Source organism: Misgurnus anguillicaudatus, chromosome 12, assembly GCF_027580225.2.
Source record: "Misgurnus anguillicaudatus chromosome 12, ASM2758022v2, whole genome shotgun sequence".
In the NCBI taxonomy this organism is placed as follows: Eukaryota; Metazoa; Chordata; class Actinopteri; order Cypriniformes; family Cobitidae; genus Misgurnus; species Misgurnus anguillicaudatus.
In genome coordinates, this window is record NC_073348.2 from 40,955,941 (window position 1) to 40,971,882 (window position 15,942).

The 15,942-nt window shown below is 36.1% G+C and overlaps 1 protein-coding gene across 4 annotated transcripts in view; it reads right to left on the reverse strand.

Moving 5' to 3' along the window:
- The window catches only part of LOC129446386 (WD repeat-containing protein 70), a 57,535-nt gene that overhangs the window by 39,132 nt on the left and 2,461 nt on the right, over positions 1-15,942 (reverse strand). For all 4 annotated transcript variants that reach the window (XM_055207367.2, XM_073874629.1, XM_055207366.2 and 1 more), the window contains exons 6-9: positions 13,341-13,400; positions 11,962-12,095; positions 9,191-9,344; positions 5,674-5,750 (exon numbers count right to left, since the gene is read on the reverse strand). In XM_055207367.2, coding sequence (XP_055063342.2) covers positions 5,674-5,750; positions 9,191-9,344; positions 11,962-12,095; positions 13,341-13,400 — 425 coding nt within the window. The remainder of the gene's footprint in view (positions 1-5,673; positions 5,751-9,190; positions 9,345-11,961; positions 12,096-13,340; positions 13,401-15,942) is intronic.

Genomic DNA, 15,942 nt, shown 5'->3' on the forward strand with positions numbered 1-15,942 from the left:
CTGCGGTGTATGGAGATAACATACACATGGCTTATTTTTATTTACAAGGCAATGATAGGATTGTTGCCTTCCTATTTATCAGTATTCTCTTTAATAGAAAACAACAGATACAATTTTAGGTCAAAAAGTAGTATTCTTTTTATTACACCCACTGTAAAATAAAATCTGAATTTGGTAAAATTGCCTTCCATTATAAAGCCCCTCAACCTGAAATACAGCAGGGAAAATAAGTATTTGACACATCAGCATTTTTATCAGTAAGGGGATTCTTCCTGGGTAACGAGAAGCCTTTATTGTCCATCAATTAGGACTAAAGCAGCCGATATCAATTAGTACTGATAGGGGGCAGGGTTTCTCTCTCAATACTGACAGATTTCAGGTGATCTCGTGGCTTTCTATGCCATTTTGCACCTTGTTCTCATCATGTGTTCAATACTTATTCACTGTGTCATTTCACTTTATTTATTATGACTCAACTTGTATACTTAAAATGTTCGGATTTCTTTGAATGAATTCAATATTTGGCTTGATGGCTACATCTGGTGGAAATTTTGTGTCAATAGCCCACTTAGAAATCACCTTACTGATAAAAATGCTGATGTGTCAAATACTTATTTTCCCCGCTGTACTTTGCAGAAACAGTTGAAGTTAGACACTATTATATCACTTTGGGGTTTTGGGGTTTCACAGACCGGGTTTAGCTAAATCCAGCTAAGAGCTAAACTAGCTCTTAGTTATGTTAGGACATTTAAGTAGCTTTCACAGACATACAGTACCTTACAAACATACTGGTGTGCATCTTGAGACAGAACAGCAGGCCAAATAGATGTCTGTACGTTAAAGTAATATTATCAGTTATTTTAACGATAAACCATAACATACAGAACTTACCTGGAAGGTTGAATAGGCTAAATTAACCAAACAAGCCAACTAGCGTGAAGTTCGCATACTTGTCATTCCGCATCACTAAATCCATTTAATTACATAAATACAGAAGCAGCATATAGCAGACTCTTGCGGCTGTAGACGGTAATGTTTTCTCTTGCTTCATAAATGTCAAAATTAATTCATACTGACTTACAAGGCACACCTGACTATAAGACGCAGCACCAGCCAAGATATGAAAAAAAACGCAGCTTATAGACCGAAAAATACTTTCTACTACTTTCCTATTTATTTTGGGATGAAATGTGACCTGGACGTGTTGTTTTGAGATTTATTATTAAAGTTAACATGATGTGTAATTCCCAGCACGTTAAATTCTGTAATGCAACACATTTCCACGTGTAAAAGAATATTTAGTGGAAAATAACTGAGGCACGACCTCTTCAACAGTAACTAGACTGATCAGACTTCAGTCTTCACCGAAGAGCTGTGATGTTTTGTGCTCATAGGGTCATGGGAACACGGTCTCTCAGTGAATGTAAAACAATAGTTTCATGGCTGTTTCAAGTTCTTTTGACTCACAATATCTTTCAAAGCGTCCACGACAGCATTTGATGTCAAAGAGCTTTTTCCTCCCAGGACAAACTAATCAAATTACTCCAGCAGACGGAGCTACAGAAAACAAGCTGAGTGCTAAAATATCACACGCTACTTTAAAAAACTCCCATGAGACTTTTTTCCCGCAAAACAATGTACTGAAGAGGTGTGCGGCTTACAATAGGAGGTACCGGGGTGGTAAGATGATGAATAACTCCTCTTCTACAGGCCTGCGGGGCGTATCGGTGCTGTTATTGAGAAGAGCTCAAAACTCAAAGCTACGCTGCTGTAACAGATAAATCATCACAGTATTTTGTGAAAAAGACTTCAAGAGGAATATTATCTGATGTCAGTGTAGAAAGTAAACTTCACTTAACAAGATTTCCAATTACAATAAAGCAGACGTGTGGTGGCGTTCATGTGCACCAGGACTAAAGCTTCACACCACACCGCGACACAACACATGATAAAGTCAATCAAGAACGGCCTGTAACCTGTGATCTGATACCAGGAGCGTCACCGGACCAAACCTTTATTTGAGAGACGAGAAACTCAGCGGACTGTAAGGTCCCGATCACAAAGCTCAACCGTGCGCACATGTGGCCCCTGTTCCCGGGGTCTCGGGGTGCTGATATAATATCTCACATGGGACGACACACATCTGCAGCTGTTCACTCTCTGAAACACACACTAAAAAATGTGCCAATGGATGATATCCAGAATCTATATTACAACCAAATAAAACACACCCTGGAAGTCTGTTAGGGAAGTGAGCAGCTCAGTTATATTGTTTTCATACGGATATTACAAAATGTTTTACTCTCACAGCCTCTAAACACTATGACCGAACCAAACTTTATAGGGCAACAGAAATACGGCAGAATTTGACACGTTATAAAACATTTCACAAGCCTGTGGCGAGAAGAATGCTCAAATTATGGATGTGCACGAATGCTCGAATATTCAATCTACAATAATAATTAGAACAGAAAAATGCTATTTGAATGTTTGTTTGTTTATAATTTGGTTTATAAAAATGTTTTTGTCCGCTTACGTGTTATTTAGACGTGCTTCTTCGCCACATCAGCGCATCAAAAGAGATTTGTTAGCTTCCTGTTATATAGTTGACTTTATTTTGTTAATACAGAGCTGAACGAGACACATACGTAGAATGAAACGAAACGGAAAACATTTACTACATGCGGTGCTCTGTGGAAAATAAACCCGATAACTGCAGAAGTCTGTTTAACAGCAAACAGAAGCGATAGCTCCGTCGTTGTGAAGTATTGTTAAATTAAGATTGAACTTTGCACAGTCAGCAAAAAGGTATCAAGTCAGCTTACGTTATTTGTAAAATAATGTTAAAGGGGCCATATGGCACAAGACTTATTAAGCTGTAAAATAAATCTTTTCTATCCCCAGAGTACATATGTTAAGTTTTAGCTCAAAATACCATATAAATAATTAATTATAAAATGTTAAAATTGCCACTTCGTAGGTGTGTGCAAAAATGTGCCGTTTTGGGTGTGTCCTTTGAAATGCAATTGAGCTGATGAAATTCAAACACTGATCACAATGATGGTGGTTTGTTGCAATTCAAACTCAACTGTGCTTTTCTCTGCACTGGATGTCAGTGCTGTGGTTGGATGGTGCAGATTAAGGGGTGGTATTATTATAATAAGAGCTCCTTATGACATCACAAGGGGAGACAAATTTCAACGACCTATTTTTTCATGTGCTTGTAGAAAATGGTTTACCAAAACTAAGTTTGGGTTGATCTTTTTCACATTTTCTAGGTTGATAAAAGCACTGGGGACCCAATCATAGCACTTAAACATGGAAAAAGTCAGATTTTCATGCCATGGCCCCTTTAAATTCAGATATCTTACTGAATTTATAATACTTGTTCGATCTGTATGTTGTTTTTACTGGATAACCACGGTGCAGAGTTTTCTCCACAGCTAGCATTATTGAAGTCAGAAGAACAGATGGATCAGGTAGACCAAATAATTCTTCACAAAAACATCTCAAACTAACAATTGACTTTGAGAATAATGAGAATTTGCTTTAGCTTTCGCTTCGTGTGTTTTCTGTAGGCTATTTTTATGATTACATTTTTTTTTACAATGTTTATATCTATATCTATCTCTATATCTATATATATCTACCTATATACACTAGTGCTGTGTTCAAAATATCGATACGACGTTACATCATCGTGGACGCCTGACGATACGCGCATCGATACAGCACCTTCCGTATCGATTCGGATGCACTTTTGAAAGTAACGTGACGAATCGTTGTTGATCCGTGATCCATATGGAAAGGACGCATGTGTCCCGTGGAGTACGTAGTGGGGTATACTTTCACTTTGCATGTCTGTCTCGCTGGCGCATGTGTCTGCATAGCGAGCCACGTGCTCGCGCACGCTCTCTCGCTCTCTCTCACGCGCGGGTATTTAAAATCAATGAGTTCAGTATGAAAACGCTGATGTCTTAGCCTATACTACTGCAAAGGGCTTTATTAGACACTCTCTTATAAAACAGTACTAATGCATTAGAGAAGAAATACGACACAGATTTGCATGTGAAAACTGTACGTCTAGAGAAGAGATACAGAACTACTTCAAACTATAGCTGTCACATTAATAATCTGATTTCTACTAAATAGTATTAACTCTGACTGCATGTTTATAGATATATTCATAGATATAGAATAATTAAGTGAGAGACAAATATAATGCCTAGAGTAAGGCACTGTCTTTGTAAAACTGCTTTTAAAAAAAAAAAAGTAATAACTATGGGATTTTAAGCATTTCTATGTTACCCCAAAAGCTAATAAATGAATGGCAAAAACATAACTGTTACAACACTGCTTATTCAATGTACAATAAACAGATAATAATAATAATAATAATAATGATGTTACTAAATTCTGAACAAAAAATGTAATTCCAGTCTTGTATCGTGATGCGCATCGTATCAGGACCCTTGTATCGGGAAATTGTTGGCGATACACAGCCCTAATATACACATACAGAATATAAGCTTAGCTTGATGAGGATGTTTCCTAATTATAAGTCTTCTGTGAAATTGTGACAAAATAAAAAAAAAACATAAAACTTCCAAAAATGTATGTCTTCATTTACATAATTTAAATATACGAATATTCTATTTTTATGAGCTTAAATTTTCATAAAATGCCCATCCCTAGCTTAAATATTTCACTATAAGACATCCAAACCGAAAGAAAATGCAGACACACAACTTACACACAACTTACACACATTTGTTGATGAAACACAAACAAATACAGTATTAACAAATACAGAATCTGCAGTGTAACGTCAAAAAACTGAACACAAGTTTTTATGTTTTTTACTCTAAACCTTAAAAGCCTCAAAAAAAAAGAAAGAAAGACTGAAGACACAATAAAACCACACGTCTTTCTATTGTGATGTAATTGCAAAAGTAAACGAACATCGAACGATTCATGAAAGCTAGCCAGCTTTAATCATTCAGACAAAAAGACACACAAATCAGTTTTGAATTTATAAATAAACTTGAATCACGCTATTACTGAATGAACATCTGAATCAATGACTGCATGTTTATGTGTCAATGTCAAGTAAAGATGCTTTCCAAAAAAACCTTTGTTTGTCATAAACGGCATTTTAAACATTTACAAAAATATATAAAATTGAAACGTTACAGAATCTTGTATGTAGTTAGGAAACACTGGACTATGCCTCAAACTGTGTATAAAGATTTAAATTTGATTAAGATGTTTTTGTGCTTGTCGTAGGAACGCTGACTCAATGATTTGTGGAAAGTTTCAATGAATAACAGCAAACTTGGATGCTTGAAGTAACTGATCCCTCTGTGAGGAATTATGAGGGATTATCCATAAAAACAAGAACAAATAGATTCAGAAAGAGGAACCGCCTCATTAAAAATAACAAATTTCTAGTTATGATGACCACTTCCACGAAAACACGAGAAGTTAAACTTTGCTTTGGATGCGATAAAGTCTAGAAACTTTAGATGGCATCGCTGTTTAACTTAACAAGACTCTTTTGAAATTGTTATGACAGTATAGATTATTCACTATAAATGATACACTTGAGAGATTTTGGGACAAATGTGACCGGATGCATTTATTCATGTAGAGATTTGTGGAGGACTCGCTTACCCATCATTGGAGCAGGTGAGAAACTCCTCCTTCATCTTGGGATGCCAGCAGCCGTCGTTCAGCATCGCTGTGTGACCCTGAAGATCAGAGAGAGGACATCACATTTAATTCATTTATAAACGTCTCCTTATTGAATATCTGATTCTTTCATAAATGAATTATATTTCTGTTATATGACTATAAAGGCATGCTGAAAAATGTTTAAGTACTTTTTACTTTTCATGAAATTACAAAAACACTGCGTTTTTAAAGACTGGGATTGTCAAATTTAAGACATTTATGACCAGATAGGTGTTATTGTCATGGTGGAGATTTGGGTCATGTCCGTCTTTAGACATTAAGATTAAGACTGCAATATTACAAGACCAAATTCAGTACATACCTAATAGAGAATAGGCTACTATGTATAGGCAATGTACACTCACCTAAAGGATTATTAGGAACACCATACTAATACTGTGTTTGACCCCCTTTCGCCTTCAGAACTGCCTTAATTCTACGTGGCATTGATTCAACAAGGTGCTGAAAGCATTCTTTAGAAATGTTGGCCCATATTGATAGGATAGCATCTTGCAGTTGATGGAGATTTGTGGGATGCACATTCAGGGCACGAAGCTCCCGTTCCACCACATCCCAAAGATGCTCTATTGGGTTGAGATCTGGTGACTGTGGGGGCCATTTTAGTACAGTGAACTCATTGTCATGTTCAAGAAACCAATTTGAAATGATTCGAGCTTTGTGACATGATGCATTATCCTGCTGAAAGTAGCCATCAGAGGATGAGTACATGGTGGTCATAAAGGGATGGACATGGTCAGAAACAATGCTCAGGTAGGCCGTGGCATTTAAATGATTCCCAATTGGCACTAAGGGGCATAAAGTGTGCCACCACCACCACCAGACTGCACAGTGATAACAAGGCATGATGGATCCATGTTCTCATTCTGTTTACACCAAATTCTGACTCTACCATCTGAATGTCTCAACAGAAATCGACACTCATCGGACCAGGCAACATTTTTCCAGTCTTCAACTGTCCAATTTTGGTGAGCTTGGACAAATTGTAGCCTCTTTTTCCTATTTGGGACCACACCCCTAAATGCATTGAAGCAACTGCCATGTGATTGGTTGATTAGATAATTGCATTAATGAGAAATTAAACAGGTGTTCCTAATAATCCTTTAGGTTAGTGTATATAAACACTTTCATAAACATTATAAAGACAATGCTGCATTACCCGGCATAGACATCAGGCATTAAGACAGTGATATTAAAAGAAAAAATTCATTACACACCTTAAAAATAAAGCATACTATTACAGGCAAGCAAGAATATAAAACAATGATCTTAAATACATTAAGTGTTTTCCTCATATAAACCCTGATTGTAAGAACATTTCTCTATTTTAGGTTACATCATAATAAAATAGGCTCTAAAATATCCTAGTACATCACAATATTTTCATCATTTTTCTTAAAAAGTATATTGTAGTTTTTTCTGTCATTTGGCCAACTGAATTTAGGCTATAAAATGTATTGTCTAATGACTCAATGGCAAATGCTAGACTAATATACTTCTCATCGCTCCTCAAATACATGAAACATTAGCCTTTAGTGTTTGTTGAGACTTTACATTGCCTTGCGTCTTAAACATGGACGCAACGTTTCTACATCAGGTCCCTGAACTTCATTAATCTCTTAAAATTCAGAGCAGAGGTTCGGTTTCGGACATGTCGTCCATTAAAAATCCATTATAAGGATGAACTTCACATCACAATAAACACTTCAATCTTAACCAGTGAGAGACAAAAGCCAGTTTGTTTAAAGCTACTGGACTCAGACACAAGTGTTTCAAGCTGTCGCTCCACTTTAAGATCTTTGGTGACTGACCACAAATTACAACTTCAAACACACAATACCAGATACCATCAGGACATTACACTGTGTGTCACATTCAATTCAATTCTAAAATCTTTCATGGTAACATGTTTGTACTTGACCTGTTACTAGGGTTGTAAAATTCTGGGAATTTTTAAGGCTGGAAACATTCCATGGGAATTAATGGGAATACACTGGGAATTTTATTCTAGAGTTGCTTATAACAGGGAACTTAAATGTAGTTTAAAAAAATTTGCAGCTTAATTTAGTTTACAACAACAAGATTTAATACAAGATTTAGGCTGCACATTCCTCATTCACATGCACAGATCATTTCTTCAATCCGTAAACAAAATAATGTCAAAATGTCCATCTTTGCATGTATTCACGTAAATTATATAACATTTTTGTAAACTTTCTTGTGCTGTGTGTAAGCTAGTGTGCAACAACATTATACCATGGTAAAGACAAATACACTGACTGAGAAATTATTTAAGTGAGATTCATAAAAAATTATGCGTCTTCCCAATTCCCCTCCATTTTCCAGGCCTTGACTACCACAGAAGCCACACTTGTAAGCTATTATAATGACTATAATAAAGTTTATTATGCTTTTGTGTTACTCAATGAAAGAATAAATTATAGTTCTATTTACAATTAAATCAGACAAGATATATATTTTAATATTTATATTACCTTGCATGCATGTCACCTTTTCTTGTTAATTCCCATAAATTCCCATTAAGTTTCCAATTTGGAATATTTCCAATATTCCCCAGATCAAGTTCCCATGTAAATTTACCAGAAACTTTCCACCCCTTTGCAACCCCACCTGTAACACTTTTCTAAAATCTAAACAATGTTCAAAATGTATAATAAACGTATAAGTGTCAATAAAGATAAGAAATGATTTCAGTATAAATCACAGAAAGAGTTCAGATGACTCAAAGCATGATGATGACTTACTGAGGGATTATTTATGAATGTCTGCAGCAATAGACAGAAATGCCAGTGTTATGGTGTAAATCTACGCAGGAGAGGATCACTAATCACATCTGTAATGGTTTCTAAGAGGACAATAAGTGTGTTTGCATGTGGAAACAATACGTTTTTAAGTATTTCTGTTATGAACGTCCAGTTGGCATGTCAAGAGTAAAAGATGACATTGGCAGTGATTAAAGAGAGCCTGATACTGGGCTTCAGTCACTGGGGTACCAAAAGACGAGAGAAAACTTAATAGCAAACAGAGGAGTAGAAATAGAGCGAGGACTGACACACTACATTAGCCGACGTGACCGCCACTCGACAGAACCAAACAAAAATCACACAAAAAACATACAGTCACACAGATACAACCGAGCGGACCGCCTGCATGCGTGCGTGCGTGTGGAGGGGTAAAGCACCAGGTGCAATGTTTGCTGGTCATTTTCTTCTCTGATGTTGTTCATGTACACCTCATTAAAGCTCAGACAACAAACACAAGCACCAGATGAAGCCAATGAACATCAGGTGTTTCCTGCAACAGGGCTTTAATATCAGCCCATCCACTTCAAATAAGGAACAAATGTCTGTTCTTAAGGTCTGGATGAACTTCAATGAAATAAATCATCTGTGATGAAAATGATTATTACTGATGTTACCTTTGTATTCGCCATGTCCACTATATACTGATCTCCTTTGACACATTCGAGAACCTGGAAGCCGTCTCGGTCCAAAACCTTTGCCTGAGAGTTTCCAGCCACCACCAGTATAACATCACCGGTCATACTGTACTGTAAAGATCTGATCTGATGACTGCAATCACAGAAAGAGAGATCAGTCTTGATTCATCACAAACAACATTTACAATTTTTCTCAGATTAGAAATATTTTTTTAAAAAACTGTTCAACCTCCACATCATTAAATCAGTTGTGCATAACATATCATTCTTGTTCAATTTATTCAATATCACAATGTGTGTAACTTGTTTTACAGATAAAAGCAGCGATGCTCCGATCAGGATTTTTGCAGCCGATACCGAGCACCGATTTCTTGTTGTCATGATCGACTGATACCAATGCCTGATACTGATTCTTTAATACTTTAATATGTGCGCTCTTTGATGATTGTAACTGTTAACTCTTTTTCTAGATAAAGTAGTAGCACAGACGTTGCTTTTGTAATATTATTTAATCGGGTATATTATTGTTTTATTAGAGAACCAAATAAATAAGGACAAGAAATATGAATACAACAAAAAGCTATTTAATGCATGCCTGTTAAAAGTACTGAAAATAAAACACTTCACAGTCTTCACTGTATAAATTAAATATAGACTGATTCTTGTAAAGTACAACAGTTCCTCAGTGAAGAACATAGAGGGATTTTATTCAGAGATGAATTTGGTTACTGTAGCTTTAAGATGTGAGAGAGATCTTTGCTCTGTACTCGTGTTGAATGATAGGCGGTGTCTGTGTGCGTGCATCGGGTGTACGTGCTGCGGACAAGAAGAGCTGCGCCTAAAATAAAAGTTTAAACTGAAAAACTTTAAAACGCATGCAAATAATATACTTTCGGCATGAAGGTGCAATGTCTGCGATTGATATGTGTTGTATACGCTGTTTAATGGGAATGTGAAGATGCATTGCGCTGCACTTTAGGATTGGAGTGTGCATCAGTAGTATATACACATTTACTGTAGCATGATTTCAATGATATTTCTGTAAGGCAGAGAGAGAAATACAAATTTACAGGTCGCACATGAGCAACTAGTTGTAAAAACGCTCTCAAATTGCAACCGCATTCAGGAGCCCTATGATGACAAAAGTAAATAAAAAGATCGGTTCATGAGATTGGCAAATTTAGCGAGTATCGATTGGTTCATTTAATGCTATGATTGATAAATGCAGATTTTCAGCCGATCAATCGGAGCATCTGTAGAAAAAATAAAGGTGTAAATGTAAATTCTGTCCAATCTTCAACATATTGAAAAGTGCAGCTATGTTCATTTACAATCATTATTATCAAAACTGTAACCATAAAGTTCACATCAGAAAACACTGACACTTATAATTGTTATATTGAAAACCCGGCTAAACATTGTTTTGTTCGTGAACTTGTCGTTTTGATGAGACTGACATGTTTACTGAAATAATAATTTGCTTTTGAGAGAAAAACTATGGATTTTGAACAAGTTACACGCTTTTGCTGGAAATCCATGATGTTGTGCAGTTTGTACTAATATTTCTGGGAATTGCACGCATCATTTAGCAAATGTTAAGAATGCATTGAGAAATTCTCCAAAGCGACTGAGAAAAACTGTAAATACATTTATAAGATTGCCCGTAATAACAATAATAGCGTAATCTATTTGTAATGTTTTACTTTTAACCCTGCGTGGATTCAAAACAAATCGACTGACAATAAGGAATTAATAAAAGCTGAATAAACAATAAACGGTAAGAAATTTCCATGCTGTGCAGACACCTGATACATTACATAACTTTAGAATTAAAATAATGCAGATGAAAAAGTAACAACAGCGTTTCTTGTCGTCATAACAGAGTCAAAAGTAATAAAAATAACTTTGGGAGTTTTTCTCCATGACGGCTGATGTGTGGCAGTAAAGGTAAATACAAGATTACTTAGATTAAAAACATGAAGCGTTTTCACAATAAACCTGAATCAGAACTATTAAGACGATATTTGAAATGTGACATTGTTTTGACATTAGTACAAAACAATATCTTACAAAACAATATCTTAATGTCCATCACAATAGGCTTCAAGTAAAATATTTTATTATAATTCACAGTTTTGATTGTGGGGTGAAATTTGACCTGGACATTACTGAGAGCTTTCATGAGATTCACACACGCGAAACAAAACTCAACCGTACAGTACAGAATTAGAAGTTAAATAAGTCTGTGTAAAATTGGAAATGTTTCCGCTGGTTTTGATGTTGGAGAATTGAGGAGAATCAGAGGGATGGTGACCGCTCCCGAATCTGCTTTTAATTACCAAACATTGACTGTAAGAGAAGAACATGAGCAGGAGAAGTGAAGGTCCAGTGAACATTCTGGTTACCCTCACCGGGTCACTGACTTTATGGGCTCCACATGGGCTTCATGTTTTCTTTTGCTAATAATAAAGAGATGCCACTGTATCTGGGTTGATTACGAGTAAATGTGGCATGCATGGCATTTTTCGAATCGTACAGCGGTCCAGCTCAGCCAATTGGCTTCCAATATCTCGAGTCGAGACACCTAACTTTCTGACAGCTTCCATATTCGGAGGGATTTCTAGAAAAACAAAAGACGTGGGCTGCATCTGGGGACACTTAACTCGCAAGGTTGATTTGATGTGAAAACACGGTCTCATTTCAGACAGATGAGGTCTAATGTGAATGGGTGCAAGGTTGAGCGGACTCACCACTCGAACGGCTGAAGAGATCGAAACGCCAGCAGAGCCGCGTCCATACCGGCAAAGTCCCAAAACTTCACATCATAATCGTATCCACCGGTGACTAGACGAGCACCAGACGGGTCGAGAGCTAAAGCTGAAACCTGTAAAATAAAACACAGTAATGTACATGTCAAACATTTGTATATATGTACAGTTACACGCTTATTATAACTTCTGTGATGCTTTAAACAAATCCAGTGTGTCTGTAAAAATCATTATTCATGATATTATTAGTAATCATAAACTTTATTATCATTTGTGATTATTTGCTGACACTACATTATTGCTCAAGTTTAACATTAAACAGTTTTCTTTCTACAGCAGTTAGGCTGCTAAATCAAGACTTTATTGTGGTAAACAATTGAAATATTTATGTTTTTTATTATGCACTGAACTGTAAGCTGTGGACATGTGAAACACAATTTCATTTCAATGTAACATCTCCAGACATCTATCTATCCATCTATCCATCCCTCAATCCATCCATCTACCAATCTATCCACCAATCCATCCATCCATCCATCCACCAACCAACCAATCTATCAATCCATTCATCCATCTACCAATATATCCATATATGCATCCAATTACCAATCTATCCATCTATCCATCCAACTGCCAATCCATCCATCTATCCATCCATCCACCCATCATCTATCCACCTATCATCCCTCCATCCATCCATCTACCAATATATCCATCCATCCATCCATCCACCAATCTATCCACCTATCATCCATCCATCCATCCATCCACCTATCTATCCATCCATCACCCACCAATCTATCCACCTATCATCCATCCATCCACCTATCTATCCATCCATCACCCACCAATCTATCCACCTATCATCCATCCATCCACCTATCTATCCACCTATCTATCCATCCATCCATCCATCCATCTCTTTCATAACACATTTTCTTTTTATAATGTGCAATTCCTTAATGTATTCATTAATATAGAGTTAATATAAAGGATGAATTTATTGTTTTTAACCATCAACCAACAAATCAATCTTCACTGAAGTGTGCTGTGAAGATTATATAACCTTACTGTCTGTTTAATATCCAAAACTATACTGAAGTCAGTTTACGAGTTTAGTTTTAATACACAAGTTACAGTATGTTTTTCAGAGTATGTTTTCCAAAGGATTCCTTATATGACATGACCTCTAAATAATGTGAACAGGGTCAATTCTGATTTCATGCTGAATTTAAAACTAGACGAGAGGTTGTCCAACAAAATACAAACTCATAATCGAGTCTGAGTCAGATGATATAATCCTTACAAACACCATCTACAGTCTGAAATGAGAAGCATCACGAGCACAAGACTGAACTTACAGTTTTACTGCCATGCTGAAGAGTGATCTCATGAGTATCTGGAATCTTCTTTACTGGATTCTGTTAAACACACAGAGAGAGACAGAGGGGGTTAACTAATGGTTAATGCTCTCATTTGCATATTAGTTCTGATTAGACAGGTAATAGCACATCTATGAAAATGTAAATGAAACAAAAACAACAGCCTCTTCATTACACAAGTCAACATGTTTGATGTCTTGAACTTTCTCTTGAAGAGAAACACTGATGTAGTTTATGATTTGTTATTTGTTTTGCTGTGTCAGTGGTACACCGAGTATACATCACTATAATTCAGGGATAAAACCACAAAAAGAAAGATGTTTAACTTTGAGTAAGCTTAAGAAAGACCATACTAAAGCACAAGTGTGTGTTTGTGGCGGTTTAGTGAGTAATCGAGCCGTGTGAACTCATCCTCCACCTGTGTGTGTTTTTATTCATATGTCGGGTTTTCATTGACGACCACAGCAGGTTATTTACTGCTCTTTTACTATAGTAATACATCGCCTGGTTGCACTGGCAGATATCACACATGCGTTTCGTTTGATTTGTGCTTGTCTGATTATTGTCGTACACGACTTTTGGCACTGGCTGTTTCTGCACAGCACACCTGGACCTGACAGGATACATTTATCCCAGTACAGAGACATCACCGGCCAGCCGGCCAAACAGCAGAAGTCATCTATCACAACAGCCCACACCGGCCCTTAAACACCACAGGCCTGGGAAAGCAAACGCCTGCACACTGTCAGATATAGAGAGAGAGACATTTACAGCTGTCTTACTCTCCAGAGAGACAGACATGTGGACTGTATTTAGAGAAAAGAGTGAATCTCACAAAAACAGATCCTTACATTTCAGTGGTCCTAAATACAGGAGCATTATTCTCATATATATGTAATGCAGGGGTCTTCAACTACTCTTCTGCAAGAAACAGATTTTTGTATAGCACTAACTCTTAAACGTCTTTTGTTTATAAATGTTTAACTTTCATAAGCTGTTACATTTCAAGTATTTACAACATATAGCCAGTCTTCTCCTAATGACTAAAATTGCACTTCATGTTTTCTTTTTTAATATATTAATGATATATAGCCTAAACCACCTTTTTATTGTACGCTACATTCGGACACGACTGTCAGAGTTCGCCCCCTAGTGGCAGTCATAATGAAATTTCAGTTTAATCTTAAATCTGTGCACAAGAGCCTTTAATCTACAAATATATTTTTATATGTTAATAATTTACTTATCAATAATCAATAATTTTTAAAGGATTCAAGTGTTGCTGATAAAAGTTAAACAAAAAAGGACTAATACTTGTCACCACACTAGAGATCACCCGATATACCTGTTTCCAGATATTTTCCCCAATATTTAATTTCCCCCATTATCTGGTACTGTAAAATTGGATTGCCGATAAACGGACGCCATTTCATCACAGCATCTGAAGAGAGGAGACTACAAAAACAAACGGGTGCACAGCAAAAATGATGGTGGAGTGACGCAAAAAGACTTTGAGTATACTTACTTTTGCTTTAAAAATCAATTTTATTTAACATAAAAGCTATTAATGCGCAGATGAGATGCAATCTATGCAGCTTGGCTAAGAAAAGAGTAACGTAAACTGATTCATCAAATCCTGTCCCAATAACGACATTAGCTTTACATGAACAGTCATGAATGAATGTGTGTGGAAAAACAAAAGCGCTGAATTAAAGGAGTTTTTCTGTTATTTATGCTCATCAGTAGCCTCGTAAAATCACATTCATGTTCACTTACCGGGTTAAAGGCTAAAGCACAACCATCGCATGTAGCTAATTTTTAACCAGATTTACCCCAAAACATTTACTACATAAACAATATTTCACTAAAACATCAAAATAAATGTTGACTAGTGCTGCTGAAATGCATTCAGACATTTTGTTTTTTTTTCTTCATTTGCAGTTCTTGAAAAACTCATTACTGTTATCATTGTTATATACAGTATCATCATTTAAATGCAGGATATTACCATGAATTATGAGCTTTTGTAAATAATATCAAACAATCTAATGTCTTTCTGGGGTTTGAGCTGCTTTCATGATGTTTACACAAACCAAAGAACAGCACATGTGTGACGCTCAATAGAGATGTCTCACAAAGTTTAGCACATTTTCAAAACATAAATAATAGGAACGGAAAACCAAAATCCAAACTTGATTTAACCGATTCAGTCTCTGTTCTAGTGAATTGATGTGAAATGGACGTATGGCCCTCTAGTGCTCAAACTGACTCATTACAACAACAACAAAACACTAAATCTCATTTAAACAGTACATGTGAAATCATTCTGCTTAAAGTAAAACAAGTTTAATTTCTGAGATGCATGATATATAAGTGATAATAATGGTATCAGTCAGTGCCAAACTATTTTATTAAGTGTCAATAATATTAGCAAAATATTATTTTACTTTCATAGGAGGATTATTTTTTGTATCCACACAGTGTGTCATCTTTCATGTATTAACTACTTCAGTTCAATCATTTGATAGAAAACATTCTTAGAATGAATAATTATGACTATCAATTATGAAACCAAAATTCA